The sequence below is a fragment of the Anopheles aquasalis genome, chromosome 2 (assembly GCF_943734665.1).
Source record: "Anopheles aquasalis chromosome 2, idAnoAquaMG_Q_19, whole genome shotgun sequence".
NCBI lineage: Eukaryota > Metazoa > Arthropoda > Insecta > Diptera > Culicidae > Anopheles > Anopheles aquasalis.
Genome location: NC_064877.1, coordinates 1,395,001 through 1,412,500, shown reverse-complemented (window position 1 = coordinate 1,412,500; position 17,500 = coordinate 1,395,001). Strand labels below are relative to the sequence as shown.

Sequence of the window (17,500 nt, the reverse complement as noted above, 5' to 3'; positions counted from 1 at the left end):
ACCAATGTTTCGAACACGTTTAATTTTTGTATGTTAAATTTTCCCGTGCTACAAATCGTGATGCACTTCCGCTATTCGCTTTTGTGAAAATATGGGTAAGAAAAATTACGGAAAATAATATTTCTTTGAAGAGGATACAAGCCAACCCTTCGCTGTTTGTCGTTTCTTATGGCACTCTTTTCCATTGGGTTTTTGCATGATTCAACGAATGATTTTTGAATGATTTTCCGCCGTTTTCCGAAAATTTCCCATGATTTTGTCTACAAATCGCGTCCTTAAGGTGAACAATGCTTTGCTGTTGCACTTAGAATTGATTTTTGATGACTTGACCAGTTTCCTGAATTGAAACAGGCTTCCATTAAGGGGTGATTACAGTATTTTCGGGCCAAAAAAAGGCCCATTTTTGACGAACTTTTGTGACGTAACCATTCAACTTAATGTTTTCAAGTAAATTGCATATTATACTACAACTTTTGAAGAATATTTGGTATTGTTTTGAGCAACATTCATTGAAAAATGAATCCGTGGCATAACCTTTTGGTACGCTTTTCGTAGCAAAGATACTTTTTCCGGTGCTCATCGTAGCTGTGCAATGAGTCATCCGAAAAATTGAAATCAATATTCTTTTAGATAAATTATAAGTTTATCTAGGTAGCTTCGTCGAGTTTTTGTTGAAATTCCTATTATTCGATTTTTGGCAGATTTTATAAGTTGAAAAATTGATCACAGCGTGATCAACCGGGTTCGTCGCTAAACGGGCAAGTCATTCGATTTGGACCAAAGCTGATTTGTTTAATAATCTTGAAATCTGATGAAAAAATGCAATACAATTCCTCTGCAACAGGTAGCATATCGAGTACCAGCCAGAACGGAAAATCTAATTTTTCATCACGGAATTTACGGAACAGAATATATTTAACGCATCTCGTCTAGTAGCCCGTGTCATGACTATTTGATGCCTCCAAAGACCATCCAAAAAGGCTAGCATGCAAGAACGCCGTATTGCCGAGGCAAGGGCCCTAGTTGCGGAAGAGTTTCGGCGCTACCGTGAAAAGCAGCAACCAAGGCCTCTACGGGAAATCCACCCCACCGAAGAGAAGGTATCCTTGGCAGAACTAATGTTGTTTAAAGCCGACATATCACTCAAGAACGCAATAGAGAGAGGAGCAGATGAAAATACCCGAGAAACAAAAGAAACAGAATTACGCATGGCGATGACGGTGCTGGCCGAAGCGCGGGAAGAGAGGCGGAAGTACTTGGCTGAATTGAAGAAGGAGACCGGGTCATGCGAGTCATACAAGATAAAATTAAAATAGTATGAGTTAATATTAGAACGTGTGTTTGAATTGATCGACGTGTTTTCCGGTGCCCATCGTTGATTTTCTAATTTTCCGATTTTTCGATTTAGATTCGGTTCGGTAGTTTTTGAAAAACATGCCCCAAAGTAGCGAACTTTGAGCTTTAATACTTTTTCGCAGATTCTTCCTAATTTCACAATCGCATGGCTTGCTGCTCGTTATCTTTCAACACCAAAAATCTCGATTGCATGCATTAACACTTCCATTCAAGGTACAAAGGTTGCGCTGTTACATAAGCTGTCCCGTAAAAGTGAAGACGCTGTGGGCGAGGCCATCCCTTTATTGGATTTTAATGATGCTGCAATCACGAAACTGCTGCTGCCCATGTTGCCCGAGACCCGATACCGAGTGTTGCATATTCATGAAATCCGACTTTGCAAAAAAAAAACGGGCACAAAAGTCGCCATACACGCAGATCGAATTTAATGTCATCCTTCTTTCGGTTCGGTTGGTAATTACTCGAAGGTGCGTAATTTTCTTCTTACATATTTTGATTTATTTCGCCTTGGCACCGTGCACTAGCCGGTTCGGAAGCTTAACTCGTAAGACTGGTTATGATGTTGAAGTGGAATCCTGATGAAAAGGCCAAAAACCGAGAGCATCGAAAGACATAATCCTTCCAAGGTCTTAATACTTGGTCATAGCGTACGGAACACGCCGGAGTTTATCCTCCGAAGGACTGAGAACCGGCATTTGCAGCTGATCCGGTGGCTGCTCCAAAGCCAGGGAATCCGTGTCCTCCGGCACCACTCGAGAACGACTGAGCACCAGCGTTCGCCGCCGATCCCGAGAAGCCTCCAAACCCGTGGCCTCCACCTTGCGTGAACGATTGACTACCGGCCGAAGCAGCCGATCCAGAGGCCCCACCGAAACCGTGGACCGGGAAGCCAAAGCCCTGATTGAACGACTGAGCACCAGCATTCGCCGCCGAACCCGAAACTTGGCGACTGACCCGGGCTTCACCCTCTGCTCGTCAGGATGAAAAAAGCTTAAATTAGATTTCCGAGGGCGAACGAAAAGCGCTCCTCCACAAACAGCGCTCTTACCTTGCACAGGAGCACAGCTCACCGCAGCAACCAAGGCACCGAGTGCGAGCAGACAGACCAGGGACTTCATTTTGGACAAGTGGTACAAATGCAACGGACAACGCTTGCGTAACGTGAGAGCTACTGGCTAGCTAGGACTGATACCGTCGACCGTGGCTCGGTTTCATTTTATACCTCCACACCCATCCCATTATCAGTCAACAAGGAGGCAGCGTACGCCAGCGCGATTGATAACGCACCAAATGCGCGCGTTGCATAAATCTGCTGAGAAAGTTTCAACCTGTTGGTTATTCCCAGGGATAAGCCACGGAAAGGTACTTCCCCTTCGAATGCGCTCAGACCAAACAAAATCGATCATCATCACGCTGTTCAATCATAGATCCGTTTTCGACCAGCTAACGATACCTTTCGTTAGTATTATATTCCACGTTAAATTGCCATTCTAACGGCCATCGTAGTCTTATATTGCTTCGACAACAGAACCGTTATCAAGGATTTTGTTTGTCCCGTTCCGACCGGTTTCGGCCAGTTCAGCTCATGCTAAGCGGAACAGCTGATAGTGCTGCTGGCATAATCGCATTTAGCTATATTTTTTTTGGAGCCCGAAATCAAATCAGGTCACACAACACAACCTCCCCAAAGGACACGCCAATGTCACGGTTTTTAATCAACACCAAAAAAAACCCACCGATCGCGACAGTTCGTCACGTATGAGAGGCAGAGGACCTTCGAATATGGGAAGGGACGCATCGGACAATCAATCATCAGAACGTAACGGAGACGAGCGTAAAACATATTCGAAATGGATTGTACTTTTTTTTACGGTTCGTTTGTTATTTTATTCGCGTTTTTGTTTTCCTTGTTTTTTTTCGAATACTGTTAGTGTCCCAAGCTGGGACATTCTTTTCCGTGGTGTTCAGGTTGTCGTTGTCAATATCACAAATAGACTGCTGAGGAGTATTGATGAAGATGAAGCCCGTTCGCTTTCCCGGTGTTCGTCCGCCCGGTGTTTGTACTTGTTGCTGGAGTTTGCTGATCAATCACCTCTCCGTTCGACCAGAGGGCGAGGCTGGGTTTCAGTGCGCGACGATGGACTGGGCACCGGCGTTGGCAGCCGAGCCAGCCAAACCACCACCGAACCCACCGTGGCCACCACCTTGAGTGAACGATTGCGAGGCAGCGTTAGCAGCAGATCCGGAGAAGCCACCGAACCCGGGGAATCCATGGCCTCCGTGGCCACCACCCTGGGTGAACGACTGGCTACCAGCCGAAGCAGCCGAACCGGACAGTCCACCGTGTCCTCCATGGCCACCACCACCGCCCTGGTTGAACGACTGAGCACCAGCGTTGGCCGCCGATCCCGAGAAGCCTCCGAACCCGGGGAAGCCACCGCCATGGCCGCCACCACCACCTCCTGAGGTGAACGACTGAGACCCGGCGTTGGCAGCCGATCCGGAGAGCCCTCCGAAGCCACCGTGTCCCGGGAATCCTCCGAAACCACCGCCCTGATTGAACGATTGGGCACCGGCGTTGGCCGCGCTTCCGCTCAATTCACCACCATTGGCAGCGCGAACCACACGGATCGGTGCGATCGGCAGGTCGGCTTCATCCAGCAGAATCACTGTAACGGATTAGAACCGCTGTAGAACTGCCTCCGCCAGGCAGGCTGGTGCTACTTACGCTGGTACGGTGCGGCTGCAACGGTGGCCAAGATGGCGGCAACAACTACGAACGACTTCATCTTCGGTTCCTATTCGGCCACACTAGACAACACAAGTTCCGAGTTCTATAGAGACGTTTGCGCAGTTGGGCTTTTGGTTGCGCAATGATGCCCTCTATGCTGCTTCCTGGCAGTATTTATATGGACCGCTGATGGACCGCCCGGCCAAAGACACGTTAACTAGCGAGGAGGAGGAGGAGGAGGAGGAGAAGGAGAAGCAGAGGACCGACATGAGACAGCACACACCGGTGCGGACGGTGCTAATGAACAACAGGGACGGATCTTCCCTCAATCTTCCCTGATACGCCATTTACCTTGATCATCAACATTATTTGATGCCCGGCTCTAGTGCTACACGACTGTGAGTCAGCAGCTAATTCAGCAACTTCAGTGCCACAAGGGATCACGCAGAGCCTACCGCAGCACCTCTTCTGCTGCTGCTGCTGCTGCTGATGGACGCTTCACTTGTACGAAGAAATCCAGTTTTCAAAAGCCTGATCGTCAGATCGTGGTACCAGCATACAGGGCAACCAGGGGGACAGAGGAGGTAAGTGATGTCTTCCCTTGTGTAATGTGAGAGAACGGGATGTCGGTCCCCGGGACTCTCGCATGGGGTGGGCGGGCGGGGGGTCGATATCGTACAGAACCGGGGCGCAACTCTGACCCCGTCAGACACGCCAAGGGATCTTGCCTTGTGGTCAGGGCCCGTGTTTCAGCACGATGCGATGATTGATGTAAGCAATTCTCGATCTCCACGCTGGCTGGCTTTCTCTGGCAAGGCCCTCCCCCCCCCCCCCATGCCCCTCCGTGTAGGAAGAATGGGAACCGAAAGAGACCAAAAGTGAAGCTTAGCTTCAATTCCCTTTATTTTTTTTGTTGTTGCTTTGCGCCCTGGAACCAGAACCTTAATCTGATCTGGAGGCAGCTGACACCTTCTTGTGGTGTTCGCTCGGTGTGGCCTCGCCTGTCACTCGTGGCAGAAAGAGATGCGCAGCATCTTGGCGTCTGGGTGTCTTTGTAGCAGCAGTCTTGATCTATTTTCACCCTTTGGCCTTTACTTTCTTTCTTTCCTTTCCTTCCAACACTAACCGGATCGTTGTATCGTTCTGCTTGCTATGACCTGAATTCGTGCGATCATGTCATTATCTATGTGGCATGCCCAAAAAAACAAGGAATCGTTATCATTTTTCCTAAATTGTTCCAATTGAGTCTTTTTTTCATTCGGTGGAAAATCGCTAAACTATGCCGTCAGTTCTGTTTTATTCTCCGTCGCCAGTCAATTAACGGTTCACGATCGATTTCAAATCAAACAACTTTCGGTCCCGGGTTCATTTCCCCTTGAAGACAAGGGGTTTCCCCAGGCCCAGACTGTTTATGGAGATTATCGCCGGGTAGAGGGTTTTCCCTTCGAATAAACCAGTTCCTTCCGGCTGGTCAGCCACGCAGTGTGACATTCGCTGCAGCTCTGCACTCAAGATGCAGCCGCAGTCAGTTGGTGATGTTTTTATAGCACAGAGAGTTGTATTATGAATTGCACCAGACTTGTATTGAGGTACATCGCACTCCGGGCCGGGGGTTTCCTGGTTTAATTGCTTCACGAAGCACGGTTTTTTGGTCATTTGGCTCTGTCATTGTTTCGCGATGATTGTTCGTCTCTGCCCCCGGTTTCGCATAACCTTGAATGTTGCGGCAGGTCATAAATTCTATTCGCAGACGAGAACAACACCAGCCGGGTAGGATGCGAGCCGTATAAGGTATCTCATTTTATGATATGCAGATCAATAAAATAAAACATCTGGTGGGTCGGAGATGTGCTGGACTAGCCAGAGCCATGAGCTGGACTTGTAGCTAGCCAGATGCAGATGGTATTACGCAGCTACACAAGCTACGTCGCACAATTTGCTGGCTTCAAGCTGAATCTTATAACGCTTAAAACGCTTTAGCAAACATATTTAACGTGCATATGGGGTGTTTAAATGAATTGAATGTTTATTCTAAGAAACAGCTCATTGTTGTTATTGAGTAGAATGAAATAAATTCTTTGTTTTAATCGGCAACAGGTTGAATCACAAGTTTGCATATCATACAAGAAGAAGGCAGACGACGTCTGGCGACGCGATAAACCCGACAGCGACGAAAGACTTCAACAGCGACAAGCGACAAACCCACGTATCATCGTCGTTCGTTCCGTTATTGTGATATATCGCATGCATGAACACGTTCGTTTGTTTCGTTTCGTTAAGAAAGTTGACAAATTTATTAGCGATTGTCTCTGAACACAGTATCACCAACGGACAGAGGCAGTATTACAAGAACAAAATATGCTATCTTCAAAAGATTAACGGAAAAAAAGGCGGAAATTTTAATCTTTCCAAACGTATCACAATCGACTACCGTGGGACTTATTGGACATTGCAGGCTGTTTTTTTCCTCCGATGTGTCATGAGTGTTTTTTGCATGTGCGTGCATCTTGTACAGACTACCGATTCCTAGAACGTAATCCAGGCCGTCAGTAAATGGCAGGAGTCTTCGGATCGTGTTTCGATTCCTGACCAGCGCTGTTAAAAGTTTTGTAGAGTTGTGGCGTTGTGTCGCTCCATGGTCTCGGGCTGGAACGAACGCTCTACCGGGTGCGAACGGGTGTCGGTTTGCTTAACCGCTGAAGGACTGGGCACCAGCGTTGGCAGCCGATCCGGAGAAGCCTCCGAAGCCGGGGAAACCACCAGCACCACCCGAGAACGATTGGGCACCAGCGGAAGCAGCCGATCCGGACAGTCCACCGCCGAATCCGCCACCCTGGCTGAACGATTGCGATGCAGCGTTAGCAGCCGATCCGGAGAAGCCTCCGAAACCGGGGAAGCCTCCAGCGTTGAAGGATTGAGCACCGGCGTTGGCCGCGCTACCGCTGAACTGAGCCGAGCGGGCCACACGGGCCACCGGAGCATCAACCGGGATCAGGTAGGCAACTGTGAGGGGGGGGGGGGAGAGGGTAACGTTTAGTAACCGAGACCGAGAAATGGCACCTTTGCGACCATGATCACTCACTTTGGTAGGGGGCACTGTTGGCAACGGCCAGCACGGCGGCCAGAACAAGAGCACAGACCATGGCTTTCATCTTGGAATCTCGGGTTTTTGCTGCTGGCAACGCACTTCAAACACTACAAGCACAAGGGATGCTGCTTCAAGAGCTTTTGCTGAACGAATAATATCATAGCACCGGCAGACGGGTCGCTTTATATATCGCGACGGACGAACTGTCGTCGCCTCCCATTATCACGATACCACCCCCCCCCCCCCCCCCTCTCGGCTGGTGGCGCCGTGAGCTAGGGAACGAACGCTCTTCGCGAGAAGGGCCTTGGGGGATTCGTTCGGTGGGTTTTTGGTGGAGGAGAAACGATCTCCGGTGCGGAAGACCAGTTTTCCCAGTTCCCCAATGTCGCGCGATATGTGGTGCGCTATCACATTTTTGGCTGACCCACACACACACACACACACACTCTGAAAGAGCTCGGGGACATTTTGCATTTCGCTCATCCCTCCCGCAGCACCCAAACTCAGGTGTCTCCAGAAACCGAGACACAACATAAGCCAGACTCTGCCACCATCCGCGTCTGTTCGCGTGGTTTGCTTTTACGAGCGATTGTTGGATCTTCACGAGATCAACACTTTACACGCATTCTGTACGTGTGTGTGGGAGCAATGGCCAGGTCCGGTCATTAGGGATGCTGGCCGCCGGCGGTGACCGAATGCCGAAAGTCGTCGCTAAACATTAGCGTATGTTTGTCACCAGGATGGTAGTGGTTTTTTGGGCAAATTTACTCATCAAAGTATGCGACGTGCCTTATTTGCTTTTGCATGTGTGGCTTGCTTCGTCGTTTCATTACTCTTTTTATCGTAAAACCGGCTTTTTTGCAATTTAACTTTCAACTCAAAGAGTTCCTCCACCGGAACATGTAGAAATCATTTTGAATTGCTGCTGAAACGAATGTCCCCACACTGATGCACTAATGATCACCAATCATGCGGTGGCGCATAGTAGTGGGCCATGGACGAATGAAGGAGTGAGAGCCAAATTTAAGTGGTCTATGCAAATATGATCGCGATCGATTTGGATCGAAAGAGTGATTTTATTTTTCTTTCCGTTTCTGGAGGCTGGGTGGCCTTTTTACGCTCGGCGTCTTCGAAGAAACTAGTTTTATCCTGTTTTTTATTTTTGGTGGACCGTTTCTGTCAATACCGGGGAGTACAGAATTGGGAGAGAAAGCTGCTACAGTGGCCGCAGAGCTGATCCCAGTATGGTCTGAGGTGAAGCTATCGAAAGTTTTTTGGCGGCGTATTGTATAACAACACGTACTCTCTAAGATGAAACATTTTCGAAGAGGCGACCAATGTAATGGACATGCCTGTGCCCTTCTGTAGTACCACTGGAACATACTTGAGTCAACGAGGATTTGGAGTTTGTTTTGAGCAAACTTTTCGATGGTTCTCGGGGCTGATCACACCAGAATGTAAACACAACCACAGCTCAAGGCTGCCAAGACAATGGGCCATCCAGCAGTAACTAGAGGACAGATGGCAAAGGGTTTTTGGTCGTTTTAGTTCCGGATCTAGCTGGTCTGTAAGTTTCCGATGCTTTTGAGTACCCTTTTCTGACTCGGTCCAGCGGTTCGCAAAGGGTGCGTCCAACGAAAACCTGTTTCACGGAGCGGAAGTCGCACGCCGATGGTAGTGGGAGAAGAAATTCGATGGCCAAACTCAATAGAATCACTGAAAACTCGTGCAGCATGGGACACGATTTGTGTGCGATCGATAAAAACCGGTCCGAATGTCGAGTGATATCGTCGCGCGATCAAAATGGTAGCTGTTGCGGGATTCCCCGCGTCTGCAACACCAAATAGTGGCCTCAGGGTAGCCGAATTTAGTGCCACATTTGGGGAGTAAGTAAATATTTTGTAAGCTCGGCGGTGAGCAAACGAACATAGAGTAGTGGGAATTTCTCTCGGTAGTCGGGCCGGGGATTTACTGACGGTGACTTTTGTGCTAATGCAACCGTAGTGTACGCGCAAAATCACGAGCAAGAAATTATACCGGCTGAACGCTAAGTGATCGATAAATTGATAAAAAAAAACTCTGTGGTCAGTGCCACAGAGGTAATGCAGACCGCAGGGGACATATCAATTAATCCCATCCCACGACCGTTCTTGAAAAGGCTTTGTCTCGAGCTAGCCAGCTCGAGCTCTTAGATCCCTTATACCGGTTCTCGCGGTTCTCCCATCCCGCACATTTCGACTCGGATCGTCTTAGTGGGGCCGATCGAGTGAAGATTCTGCTTCACTGCTTCGTGAAGATGTTTGTGTTGGCGTGTTGATTTTAGTTTTTTGCACAAATAAAATCGGCAGGTTCGGGTTGCGTCTTCTTCACTCCGCCACGCCACGCGCCGGTCGGCTGAGGAACAGCAAAAACCGGTTCCGTTCCGTGGCCCCCAAACCTCCACCCTTTACTCGGGGACCGCAGTATCGTTTCCGCCGTTCCGCCGAGACGGAAGACAACACAACCGATCCCAAAGATTGTTGTTTATGTAGACTCGTTGTTTTTTTTTCGGTCTGTCTTCGAATCGATCCTCCGTCAACAACGCTGCCACAGAATTTTGGATCTTATCTTAATGACTGTTCCCACGTCTTTAGATGAACACAACAGCATTATGTAATATGTAGACACTTTTTGGGGTTTGCTGAAGATAACACTCTAATGTATATGCGTGCAAACTGTGTGAGCTCTATTTTGCGTACGGATGTTGCGTAGTATCTCCGGTGCGGTGCCGTGTGAGATATGCAAAATAAAATATCCCTTTGTAAACCAAGTGGACTTGCCTGGTCAGCAATATGCAAATCTCAGTCAAGTTGCTCCCGTTTCATTCGTGGTTTAGATTATTATCGCATTAATCCGGTTCGATTTAATGTTAGATGTAGGACTATTGAGCTTTGCCTTCGTTAGATTACGACCGTACTCTGTTGCTCTGTTTCCCTTTCTGAAAGGGTGAAGATAAGATCGTTTACAACACAAACTCCGGAAGGAAAGTTCGTCCTTTGATTCAATCAAATCGTTATGTTTATTGGCTTAGTTTTAAGAACCCGATTGCATCTCCGATCTGGCGCTGGCGCACCGTGCCTTAGCTCGTTCGTTTAGTAGTGCTGCTTGTACACACTCGTCTGGACCGATCCTCCACCGTGGCCATTGCTGGTCGATGATACGCTACTACCAACCGCGATTCCATTGCCACCATAACCACCACCAGAGCCTCCTCCACCGAAGCGGGATGCTGAAGCGAAACTTCCACCATTCGGACCATAAGAACCGACCGTACCACCACCGTTGCTGGTCGATACGTAGTGTGTAGTACCACCACCGCCATGGCCACCGGATGATCCACCGAAACGGTTAGCCGATGCAAACTGACCACCGTTATTGCTGCCAAAGCTGGACACACTCACTCCGTGGCCGGAGGAGCCTCCTCCGAAGCGATTCGCGGTGGCAAAGCCGCCCCCGTTGCCACCACTACTGAAGCTCGACTGGTGTTGTCCATGAGGGATGTAGTTGGTGGTAGCTCCTCCATTTCCGTAGTGAGACACCACCGTACCACCCTGACCGTGACCGTTTGTGCTGCTGCTGATACTAACTCCCTGCACGCCACCACCACCACCACCGTAGCCATCATCACCACCGAATCGATTGTTAAATGATGTCACACCGCCACCAGCACCACCATGGGAGAAGGTTCCTGCGCTGGCCACTCCGCCTGCTCCACCGAAGCTACCGTATCCTGCCTGCGAGCACACATCGGCGAACGGCAACGGAGGTAGCTGCACCGCTGGGAACGTATTCGCGAAGAATTGGTTCTGCTGGGCCTGGGTGGCCAACGCTTGTGCCTGGAAGCTACGGCAGGCCTGTGTCCAGGCATTTACCTGCGCCTGAGGATACTGGTTAAAGTTGAAGCCTCCATTGTTGGGGTAGCCAGCTGTTGGTACAACGAAATCGTTACAGAACAGTTCGCCAGGACTCAACCAACCGACCGAGAGGCTTACCAACACACTGCGCTAAAAGCCCGAAGGCTGCTATCAGCAGGACCTTCGATGAAGTCATACTACTACTACGACAAAACGCCTTTTGGGGATAAACAGACAAACACTTCCGTGCTCTAGAGGAACCCACTCGATGCTGAATCAATTACGCTCCTTGCGCTCCGCTTTTAACCGACCGTCGTCATGGGGCAGAGACGATTGCGACCTACACACACGATCGTGAGGCTAGCGCGATCGTCGTTTCGTGCCAATCCTCCCCGCAGTCGCAGTCAAGCAGCATCCCGCCGCAGCAGCCACCAACAAAACTCTTATCTGCACTCGCTCCACCGGCTCCATGCGGTGCCCGGATCGAGCGTGTTGATGATGTATTGGGCGATCTTTGGGGTGCGAGAAGCTATTGGCGGGGATTAAACAACGCACCGTAAAAACCGTCCTCCCCGATCCTGCGAGTTGCCTCGCACCCGTATGTAGGGTACAGGGATTGGACAGGTTTGATGAGGTGATTGGATTGAAGGCGATTGAATGAGAATTAAAAGTCATTGCAAGCCGGACCAGGCCAGGCCGATTGTGGTAAATGTTGTTTTTATTTTTCCTCATCCGGATGAGAAATGCCTTCGTGACCCGTGCAAATTGGGAGAAACCCCGAAATCCAGAGGAGAGGAGAGCAAAAAACTGAAAACCAAGCAACAAACAAACGCAAACCGTATGTGTGCGATACGATCGAGCGATCGATCGATCGATCTTAATCATCTATCAGCGATGGCAGGGATTTTTTTTTATGAATTTTGCTTTACGACGCGATTGGCCATCATTTTGAGCTATTCCAGACCCAGGCTTCACTCTGCGTTCGCTTCACTGATCCGTCGGATGATTCATCGGTGCTGATGCGGACACCGAAGCCGTCGCCCTGCTGCTGATCCGGAACACCGGTACCAGCACCAGGACCAGTGCTAGGTTGTTGTGATGTTTGCTGTTGAGCTACTCCTGGTTGGTTTGCTCCTGGCTGGCTGTTGGCGAACCAGGAACCCGGAAATCCGGCTGCTCCTTGGAATGGCTGCTGTCCGAAGGGGTTGGGTAATGATGGCATGAAAGTCCCTTGACCTCCGAAACCAAAACCATTGGGAATCCCTTGGAACCAAGTATTTCCCGCGTTCACTCCTCCAGCCTCTGGTGATCCTCCTCCTTGTGGTACCGGAACGCTAACGGTGGCTTCGAATATGGCCAACGCCAGTGCGACAAACAGCACGAAACACATTCTAAAGTGAAGAGAACGATCGGACGAATGAGCTCAAGCTGATGGATTAGCAGCCCTGACACTGATTGCAAAGAAATTTTCCAAAAATTGCTATTCGTGTTGGTGATCATTGCATTGCTGGTTTGTTACTGATAATGCGGGCACGCTCGCGGTCACTGATAACCCCATGTTATAGGTTACACCATCTATGATAGAAGCGCGATCGCTGTGTTGTGGACGAACTAGCAGAGGATCTGTTATTTCGGCGTTAAATTGACTACCATAACGGTGCGTATGAGTATCATATTGTCTTGACTTTATTCTTCTGCCTCGAAGCGTTTTGAGAATCTCGATCGCCTAATCCTTAACTCCACACCCAAGCCTCACTTTCGGTCTTCTTGACCTTACCGTCCTCTGATTCGTTGGTGCTAATTCGAACACCGTAACCTTCACCAGTGGACTGGTGATGCTGTCCTGGTCCTTGGTGACCTGCTCCATGATGGCCTGCACCCTGATGATGTCCATGGGCATCATGTACATTGGTCGATTGGGAATGCGATTGAGCGCCTGCCGAGCTGCCTCCCTGGCCGTGTCCGTGGTGGCCCTGCTGTACCGTCTGCGATTGTGCTCCAGCTGCACTTCCGGAGCTTCCATGGCCATGTCCTTGCTGGGAGGTGGATTGCGACTGTGCTCCCGAGGCGCTACCGACGATACCTCCATCATGATGCCCTCCGTGTCCTCCCGATTGGCCATGTCCGTGGTGGCCCTGCTGTACCGTCTGCGATTGCGCTCCAGCCGCACTGCCGGAGCTTCCGTGGCCATGTCCTTGCTGGGAGGTGGATTGCGACTGTGCTCCCGAGGCACTGTGAGCATCGTGGCCATGTTGAACCGTTTGACTACCCGATGAGGCACCAGAAGCGCTTCCCGAGCCACCATGCCCTCCGTGGCTACCGGCCTGGGCTCCGGCACTGCTGCCCGACGCACTCGCTCCACCATGGCTCATGGATTGCGACTGGGAGTTGGATCCGCTGCTAGTATGGCCATCGTGTGACGAGGAGAATGAGCTGGAGAACGAACTGCTGGAGCTACCAGAATGGCCTGGGAATGGTCCCGTTTTACCGAACACATCCGGGCTCCATCCAGGACTGTGCGGTTGCGCTACCCCTCCCGCAACGAGTGGCTGTTGAGGGAAAGGAACGGCCGCGAAAGGCAGACCAAACTGTGGCAGTGCCGGGAAGCCTCCTGCTCCGAATGCGCTGCTGCCAGCGTTGCTAAAACTACCGCTTCCGCCACTGCTGCTGCCACTGCTGCTGCCACTACTGCTGCTACTACCGCTACCGTGCCCAAGATCGGCGGGATAACCTTGGGCCAACAGTACAACACTAGTGCTGAGAAGCACCACGTAGCACACGAAACGCCGCTGCATGATGATGATGATTTCGAATGAGATTAGACGCTCCGCTGGAAGACCCTCCGCTGCCTTGCCCTGTCGTGAACTCCGTGCGCGGTTAGAGAAATGCTAGCGACTTGCGATTAAGACGAGAGAGCATTGACTACGTGCTTACGGGTATGTTGTTTGCTTATATAGACGACCCAAGATCACCAACACAGCTGATAGGGAACGATCGATCGTCGTGCACCCATGTGGCCCATGTTGCTTTCGCTGTGGCCGGGAAATTCCGACTACCTACTTTTCCTTGAGCTGACCCAGAGCTACCTGGTGGCCCACACCATCGTCGTCGAGGGTATGGCGGGAAATCCCGAAGAACATTCGCACCTCGGCTCGAGATCAACAATCTACGAGCAATGACGATGCAGCCGGTTTCGGTTCCACTGGACGCGGGCTACTGGAACGTGTTTAAAAGCCGGCCGTACTAGTACGCGCTAACGGATGATACACATTTGTCACAAACGCAGAACCGGTCCGGCTAGCTCAACCGGAGCGTTGGACGGCCCTGGCCCTGGCCCTGAATCGTATTTCGTGAAGCAATAGAATATGCACGACAATTTCCGGAAGGCATCTTCAACTACACAAAACTTTTGCATGCATACGTTTGTATTAATGCGATCGTTGGTTGAATAGCACGTGAACCGATAGCCTATGGTGGCTTATGATTAGCTTGGTTTGTTATTTAAAACGTGTTCCTTGAAAACGAACAATAAATACGGTTTCGAGATAGCAATAGGCAGAAAACAGACGAAAGCGTGTTGCGTTTTCATTATTTTATTGCCAACATATTCTGGGTGCGTTTTATGTTAATCTCATGCAATGTATCGCTGAAGTGAGGGCGCAATTTTGACGTCATCCCTGAAGTTACCGGTTCCATAAGACACGAAAAATACTTCCGGCTGAACGACGCTAAATGTTGGTGGTAGCTCACGTACACCCTGGATTTCGGCATCATTGGAAATTCCGGCTAAAATGGGAGACAGCGGAAACATTAAAGTGATAAGACGGTACTATGTGTTCTTGAATTAAGCTTTTTATTGCGTTATAGACAGCGTACCTCTACGGACTCGATGGGGAATCCCGGCTGATACTCCACGATCCGGTGTGATTACCAGCATGATCGCAAGGGCAAGAACCAAGCACGACAATCTTAGTAGCATCTTCGGCAGGAAGGGTAAACTCTTTGCTTCTCTGGAACGCTCTGGTGTCGCTGGACCGTTGTCGTTTCAATACTGATTCCAAAGATCGTGCGATACAACAGAGACCTGTTTAAAATGGGCAGCCCAAGACCTGTTCAGGAATTAGACCCAAATCGAACAACGCTGGAGGGGGTGAATGAAACGGAACCCCCTTTTACGTTCTGCGATTGTTACGCGAGATTTTGAAGATGAGTTCTGCCGTGTGCAAAGCGATAATTTAGCAGAACATAACCGGTTTTTCGTTATTCTTGTAGTCTGATGATCACATTTTATGTGTGTTGAATGCATTTATCGTCTGCATTTCCATATTTGTCGGTAAAGATCTTTTTGATAAATACATTTATGGTCGCAATCTGGCTGAGAATGTTGGGCCAAAAGTTTATCGCAATTTTACGATAGAAATGCAAATGCCTCTGGCGAAACTGTAAAGAAGGATAGTAAAAGGCAATACGATTATTCGCCGCCGTTCTTAAAACCTGGTCTGTTTTCATTTAATATCAGATTTGGACTGGATAATATATTTAATACCTGGCCTTCCTGGAAGTAAAAAGGATATAAATCCTCGAGTCGCGAAGCAGATTGGCGGAGAAACGCAACCCAAAGAGTCCCTGCACATTTATACGGAGGGAAGGACATGCATAAGGACACTGAAAAAATGGGCCCGCATATCAGGGCACCGGATTCCTCTGGCCCTCGGATACCCATCAGGTCCATTTCTCACACGCGCCACTCTCATTTCGGTCCTCCGTTCTTCGGAGGCATCTAAAATTGAAAGTTAAAGGGGTCAATTTGAAACTGTAAAATTCTTGGTTCTCGGTTCGGTCCGCCAACACTTCAATCTCTCATTCTCACCTCCGGGGACCCATTTTAAACGAAGAAAGGAGTATACTCCTCCGATGAGTCCTTTTGGCGTCTTACCGTCGATGGAAGTCCTGGCGATCGACCGGAATGAAGTCCTTTTTCCGGCCGCGGATGTTTTTGTTGTTGTGTGAAAAAGGGCGCAGTAACAAAGCACTTACGCGTTACTCAGGACCCGCTTTGCCCCTTCATACACCACGTGCTGTGCATGTTCCGGGTTGTTGTTTGGCGCTGAGATTTCACGGTCGTGCGCGGCCAGCTGGGTAAAGGATTGAAATCGGCGGCTAGTGCATGTGTTTTGTGCGTGAGGTATTTGTGATTTTTTGGGTTTTATCTCCAAAACTCATCGCGGATCTTCGCTCCAAATTAAACGTGACATCACCCGGCAGTGACTTGCGTGTTTGGAGAACCGAATCTTCCTCCTGCACCTTCCCACCGATCACGATAACACCAAGTCCAGAAAATCGCGCTCGGGGGTGGTGGGAAAGAGGTGTGTAGCCCTAGTTTCGTTCGCCGGTTCGTCGTCCCCCCACACCGTGTCCCAGAATGGGTGCTCCCATTTTAACATCCTTCCAGCTGTACTGTAAAAACGCATATTAACACTTTTGCCAGTGGTTCAAAGTTTCCGGGAGTTTCCGGTGTGCATGCAGGAAGAATTTCGCAATCCTCGTAACGGCGACCACGGCCTGAAAAAAGAACAACAGCGATCGCACGCGTGCCGTGTGGCTAAAATTGCCCGTCCGGTGGAATGGGAAGAAACGTGTGAACGTAAACCTGCAGATCAGCGAACATTCAACCGCATTTCGTCATCAATAATTACTTGCATTTTTCGTCAACCAATCGCTGAAGGTGTCGGATGACGTCCTCGAAAACCGCTTGCTGTGTGCCACTTGCTGGAGTCGACGGAAAAAGAACAGCGAAACTACTTGCTCGGTAATCTACGGTACCGACGAGGCGGGGTGCGCTGAAGCGGCAGACGGTAGATAGATAACGTCCTCCCAGCCGGCGCACGGCCCATTACAGGTCGAGCTCCTTACTAAAAAAGTAGTATTTAGTGAACCGTGCTGCGGCTCACACGCGCCTTGCTGTGCGGAGAACCACGTTTATCTCTCGGTTCCGCCGTTTTTTTGTTCTTGACTCCACCGGGGTTGTGTCACCATCGAGCGACAGCACGGACCCCCTGCTCGGAAACGACGGACAAAAATACAGCAAAGTAAAATTGTGCAATCTCGGTGAAACCGTGTGCGGTACGACGAGTCATCTCGGCCATCCACCCGTTCAGTGGAGTGTTCTGCATTTCGATTAGTGGCCGTAAGTGTTAACCTAGTAGCCAGACCGGTCGCTATCCACTGGCCAACAACTGGTGTAATTCACAGCCACGGTTGCGATGGTAACTGCAGTGTCATGGTCAGCGAAAACATAAAGCATAGACCACTGTCCGTCGAACGGGGTAATCGATGTGCGATTGTTGGCATCGATTTCTCTGGCTATAAGTAGTGGCGCAGGAGAGTAGATCCGGCCAGAGAGAATAGATCGCGTGTTTGAAACCATCGGGG

At 49.8% G+C, this 17,500-nt stretch overlaps 6 protein-coding genes and 1 long non-coding RNA gene across 8 annotated transcripts in view; 1 reads left to right on the top strand and 6 right to left on the bottom strand.

Annotated features, from left to right (window-relative positions):
* Positions 1-1,826: 1,826 nt before the first annotated feature.
* On the bottom strand, positions 1,827-2,544 carry LOC126572934 (uncharacterized). Its single transcript, XM_050232667.1, has 2 exons — positions 2,405-2,544; positions 1,827-2,324 (listed from the first exon to the last, which is right to left on the bottom strand). Exons 1-2 carry the CDS (start codon positions 2,472-2,474, stop codon positions 2,023-2,025), a joined length of 372 nt encoding a protein of 123 aa, XP_050088624.1. The 5' UTR covers positions 2,475-2,544; the 3' UTR covers positions 1,827-2,022.
* A 687-nt stretch (positions 2,545-3,231) lies between these two features.
* Positions 3,232-4,225, bottom strand: LOC126572930 (uncharacterized). Its single transcript, XM_050232662.1, has 2 exons — positions 4,085-4,225; positions 3,232-4,025 (listed from the first exon to the last, which is right to left on the bottom strand). Exons 1-2 carry the CDS (start codon positions 4,143-4,145, stop codon positions 3,481-3,483), a joined length of 606 nt encoding a protein of 201 aa, XP_050088619.1. The 5' UTR covers positions 4,146-4,225; the 3' UTR covers positions 3,232-3,480.
* A 2,137-nt stretch (positions 4,226-6,362) lies between these two features.
* On the bottom strand, positions 6,363-7,313 carry LOC126572933 (pupal cuticle protein 36-like). The gene is made up of 2 exons (XM_050232666.1): positions 7,170-7,313; positions 6,363-7,090 (listed from the first exon to the last, which is right to left on the bottom strand). The coding sequence occupies exons 1-2, from the start codon at positions 7,237-7,239 to the stop codon at positions 6,777-6,779; spliced, it is 384 nt and encodes a 127-aa protein (XP_050088623.1). The 5' UTR covers positions 7,240-7,313; the 3' UTR covers positions 6,363-6,776.
* A 2,917-nt stretch (positions 7,314-10,230) lies between these two features.
* LOC126572926 (uncharacterized) lies at positions 10,231-11,330 on the bottom strand. Its single transcript, XM_050232654.1, has 2 exons — positions 11,207-11,330; positions 10,231-11,139 (listed from the first exon to the last, which is right to left on the bottom strand). The coding sequence occupies exons 1-2, from the start codon at positions 11,262-11,264 to the stop codon at positions 10,307-10,309; spliced, it is 891 nt and encodes a 296-aa protein (XP_050088611.1). The 5' UTR covers positions 11,265-11,330; the 3' UTR covers positions 10,231-10,306.
* A 1,400-nt stretch (positions 11,331-12,730) lies between these two features.
* Positions 12,731-14,000, bottom strand: LOC126572924 (keratin, type I cytoskeletal 9-like). Its single transcript, XM_050232652.1, has one exon. It carries the CDS (start codon positions 13,861-13,863, stop codon positions 12,802-12,804), a length of 1,062 nt encoding a protein of 353 aa, XP_050088609.1. The 5' UTR covers positions 13,864-14,000; the 3' UTR covers positions 12,731-12,801.
* A 667-nt stretch (positions 14,001-14,667) lies between these two features.
* LOC126572936 (uncharacterized) lies at positions 14,668-16,047 on the bottom strand. Its single transcript, XR_007607976.1, has 4 exons — positions 15,939-16,047; positions 15,615-15,848; positions 14,945-15,508; positions 14,668-14,854 (listed from the first exon to the last, which is right to left on the bottom strand). It is a non-coding gene; the product is annotated as an uncharacterized LOC126572936 (long non-coding RNA).
* Positions 16,048-16,199: 152 nt separating this feature from the next.
* Positions 16,200-17,500, top strand: part of LOC126572914 (glutamate--cysteine ligase) — a 5,586-nt gene continuing 4,285 nt past the window's right edge. The window contains exon 1 of one of the 2 annotated variants that reach the window (XM_050232634.1): positions 16,200-16,434. The gene's annotated coding sequence lies outside the window, so the exon portion shown is untranslated. Of the gene's footprint in view, positions 16,435-16,483; positions 17,256-17,500 lie in introns of those variants that run through there. The other variant, XM_050232633.1, reaches the window with a different exon arrangement.

Bases quoted from the DNA above. Each gene is read 5' to 3' on its own strand.
- LOC126572934 (XM_050232667.1), bottom strand. From the start codon at position 2,474: ATGAAGTCCCTGGTCTGTCTGCTCGCACTCGGTGCCTTGGTTGCTGCG. The intron at 2,325-2,404 runs GTAAGAGCGCTG...CCTGACGAGCAG, and splicing joins GAGCTGTGCTCCTGTGCAAG to AGGGTGAAGCCCGGGTCAGT.
- LOC126572933 (XM_050232666.1), bottom strand. From the start codon at position 7,239: ATGAAAGCCATGGTCTGTGCTCTTGTTCTGGCCGCCGTGCTGGCCGTT. The intron at 7,091-7,169 runs GTGAGTGATCAT...CCCCCCTCACAG, and splicing joins CAACAGTGCCCCCTACCAAA to TTGCCTACCTGATCCCGGTT.
- LOC126572930 (XM_050232662.1), bottom strand. From the start codon at position 4,145: ATGAAGTCGTTCGTAGTTGTTGCCGCCATCTTGGCCACCGTTGCAGCC. The intron at 4,026-4,084 runs GTAAGTAGCACC...AATCCGTTACAG, and splicing joins TGCAGCCGCACCGTACCAGC to TGATTCTGCTGGATGAAGCC.
- LOC126572924 (XM_050232652.1), bottom strand. From the start codon at position 13,863: ATGCAGCGGCGTTTCGTGTGCTACGTGGTGCTTCTCAGCACTAGTGTT.
- LOC126572926 (XM_050232654.1), bottom strand. From the start codon at position 11,264: ATGACTTCATCGAAGGTCCTGCTGATAGCAGCCTTCGGGCTTTTAGCG. The intron at 11,140-11,206 runs GTAAGCCTCTCG...TTGTACCAACAG, and splicing joins GCTTTTAGCGCAGTGTGTTG to CTGGCTACCCCAACAATGGA.